The sequence below is a fragment of the Penaeus vannamei genome, chromosome 22 (genome assembly GCF_042767895.1).
Source record: "Penaeus vannamei isolate JL-2024 chromosome 22, ASM4276789v1, whole genome shotgun sequence".
NCBI classification, from domain to species: Eukaryota; Metazoa; Arthropoda; class Malacostraca; order Decapoda; family Penaeidae; genus Penaeus; species Penaeus vannamei.
Window position 1 is genome coordinate 3,198,322 of NC_091570.1, and position 2,742 is coordinate 3,201,063.

Consider the following 2,742-nt stretch of genomic DNA (forward strand, 5'->3'; position numbering starts at 1 on the left):
TTGTTATTGTTGTAATTATTTTTACATTTTCATTATCACCATTATTATCATTGCCATTATTATCCTCATCATTCCCATTTTCAATATCAATTGTTATCATCATCATCTTTTCTCTAACTCTTCTACCAGCACAATCTCTTCGAATACTCTCTATCTATTTATCTATCTCTCTATATATCTATTCATCTGTGTATCTGCTTATATGTTTATCTCTCTCTCTCTCTCTCTCTCTCTCTCTCTCTCTCTCTCTCTCTCTCTCTCTCTCTCTCTCTATATATATATATATATATATATATATATATATATATATATATATATATATATATATATATATATATATATATATATAGTCTATCTCCTTACCTATCTATCTATCTATCAGTCTTTCCATCACCTAGTCACCCACCTCCGTACAAGCCTATCTATCATCATGCTTACCTGTCCCTCTATCTATCTTAACATCTATCTTTCCTGCCACCCTTTCTATCGCAACTTCTACCACAGTAATCTTTCCAGCAGAAGCTCACATGTCCCACACGTTAGTGCTCTGTGGCAGACGACCAAAAGTGCTAGAGAGAGAGAGAGAGTGAGAAGGAGAGAGAAAAGATGAAGTCCAGTCATAGACCAAGTCCAGACACAAAGTCCAGTCACAGATGAAGTCCAAAGTCAAGCCACAGACAAAATCCAGCCACAAAGTCCAGTCACAGACAAAGTCCAGTCACAGATGAAGTCCAGCCACAGACAAAGTCCAATCACAGACCAAGTCCAGATACAAAGTCAAGCCACAAAGTCCAAAGTCAAGTAACAGCCAAAGTCAAGCCACAGACAAAGTCCAATCACAGATAAAGTCCAGTCACAGACCAAGTCTAGAGACAAAGTCAAGTAACAGACTAAGTCCTGCCACAGACAAAGTCCAAAGTCAAGCCACAGATAAAGCCCAGCCACAGACAAAATCCAGCCACAAACATAGTCTGGCCTCAGATAAGTCCAGCCATACATGTCAAGCCACAAAGTCTAGCCACAAACATAGTCCAACCACAGACACAATTCAGCCACTGACAAAGTCCAGCTAAAGTCCAAAGTAAAACCACAAACACAGACGATGTCTTTCTATAGACACAGTTCAACCACAGACAAAGTCCAAAGTCAAGCCACAGACAAAATCTAACCACAGACAAAGTCCGGTCACAGACTAAGTCCAGACACAAAGTCCAGCCACAGACTAAGTCCAGACACAAAGTCCAGCCACAGACTAAGTCTAGCCACAGACACAATCAAGCCACAGACAAAGTCCAGCCCCAGACACAGTCCAGCCACAGACACAGTCCAGAAGCAAACGAAGTCCTTACACAGCCACAGTCTAGCCACAGACAGAGAGTAAGTCCAGACACAGACAAAGTCCGGACATAGACACAGTCTAGCCACAGACACAGACAAAGTCCAGACACAGCCACAGTCTAGCCACAGACAGAGAGTAAGACCAGCCCCAGACAACCAACCAGAGACACAGTCCAGCCACAAACAAAGTCCAGACATAAACAAAGTTCAGACACAGACAAAGTCTAGCCACAAACAAAGTCCAGACACAGACAAAATCCAACCGCAGACAAAGTCTAGCCACAGACACAGGCAAAGTCCAACCCCAAACAAAGTCCAACCCCAAACAAAGTCCAACCCCAGACAAAGTCCAGCCACAAACAAAGTCCAACCCCAGACAAAGTCCAGCCACAAACAAAGTCCAACCCCAGACAAAGTCCAGCCACAAACAAAGTCCAACCCCAGACAAAGTCCAACCCCAGACAAAGTCCAGCCACAAACAAAGTCCAACCCCAGACAAAGTCCAACCCCAAACAAAGTCCAACCCCAGACAAAGTCCAGCCACAAACAAAGTCCAACCCCAGACAAAGTCCAACCCCAGACAAAGTCCAGCCACAAACAAAGGCCAACCCCAGACAAAGTCCAACCCCAGACAAAGTCCAGACACAAACAAAGTCCAGACACAGACAAAGTCCAGCCACAAACAAATTCCAGACACAGACAAAGTCCAGCCACAAACAAAGTCTAGACACAGACATAGTCCAGCCGCAGACACAGTCCAGCCACAAACAAAGTCCAGCCACAGACAAAGTCCAACCCCTGACAAAGTCCAGACACAAACAAAGTCCAGACACAGACAAAGTCCAGCCACAAACAAAGTCCAGACACAGACAAAGTCCAGCCACAAACAAAGTCCAGACACAGACATAGTCCAGCCGCAGACACAGTCCAGCCACAAACAAAGTCCAGCCACAGACAAAGTCCAGACACAAACAAAGTCCAGACACAGACAAAGTCGAGCCATAAAGTCCAGCCACAGACAAAATCCAACCGCAGACAAAGTCCAACCCCTGACAAAGTCCAGACACTGACACAGTCTAGCCACAGACACAGACGCAGTCCAGCCACAAAGCCCAGCCACAGACAAAATCCAACCGCAGACAAAGTCCAGCCGCAGCCACCGCCAAGCCAGAGCCATCTCACGCCGTGCCTCTGATGCTTCCCCTGTTCCTTGAACATCCGACCTCGCACTCCAATTCTTAATATAATTATAAAGTGAGACCTAACACTATTCCACAGGACAGGGATGGTCTATATAAGTCTCTTTATTAATTCCGATATTGATAGAAGGGATGATAATGGCATAGCGGATATGATTGATACTTGATATATATAGCCATAGACACCAAACACTCTTTTTTTCAG

The 2,742-nt window shown here is 44.5% G+C and overlaps 1 protein-coding gene across 1 annotated transcript in view; it reads left to right on the plus strand.

Annotated features, from left to right (window-relative positions):
* LOC138865864 (mucin-4-like) overlaps window positions 1-2,580 on the plus strand; it is a 9,309-nt gene extending 6,729 nt beyond the window's left edge. Inside the window, exons 2-5 of the mRNA XM_070137210.1 lie at window positions 759-1,063; window positions 1,192-1,377; window positions 1,550-2,297; window positions 2,419-2,580. Coding sequence (XP_069993311.1) covers window positions 759-1,063; window positions 1,192-1,377; window positions 1,550-2,297; window positions 2,419-2,580 — 1,401 coding nt within the window. The remainder of the gene's footprint in view (window positions 1-758; window positions 1,064-1,191; window positions 1,378-1,549; window positions 2,298-2,418) is intronic.
* The last annotated feature ends 162 nt before the right edge of the window (window positions 2,581-2,742 follow it).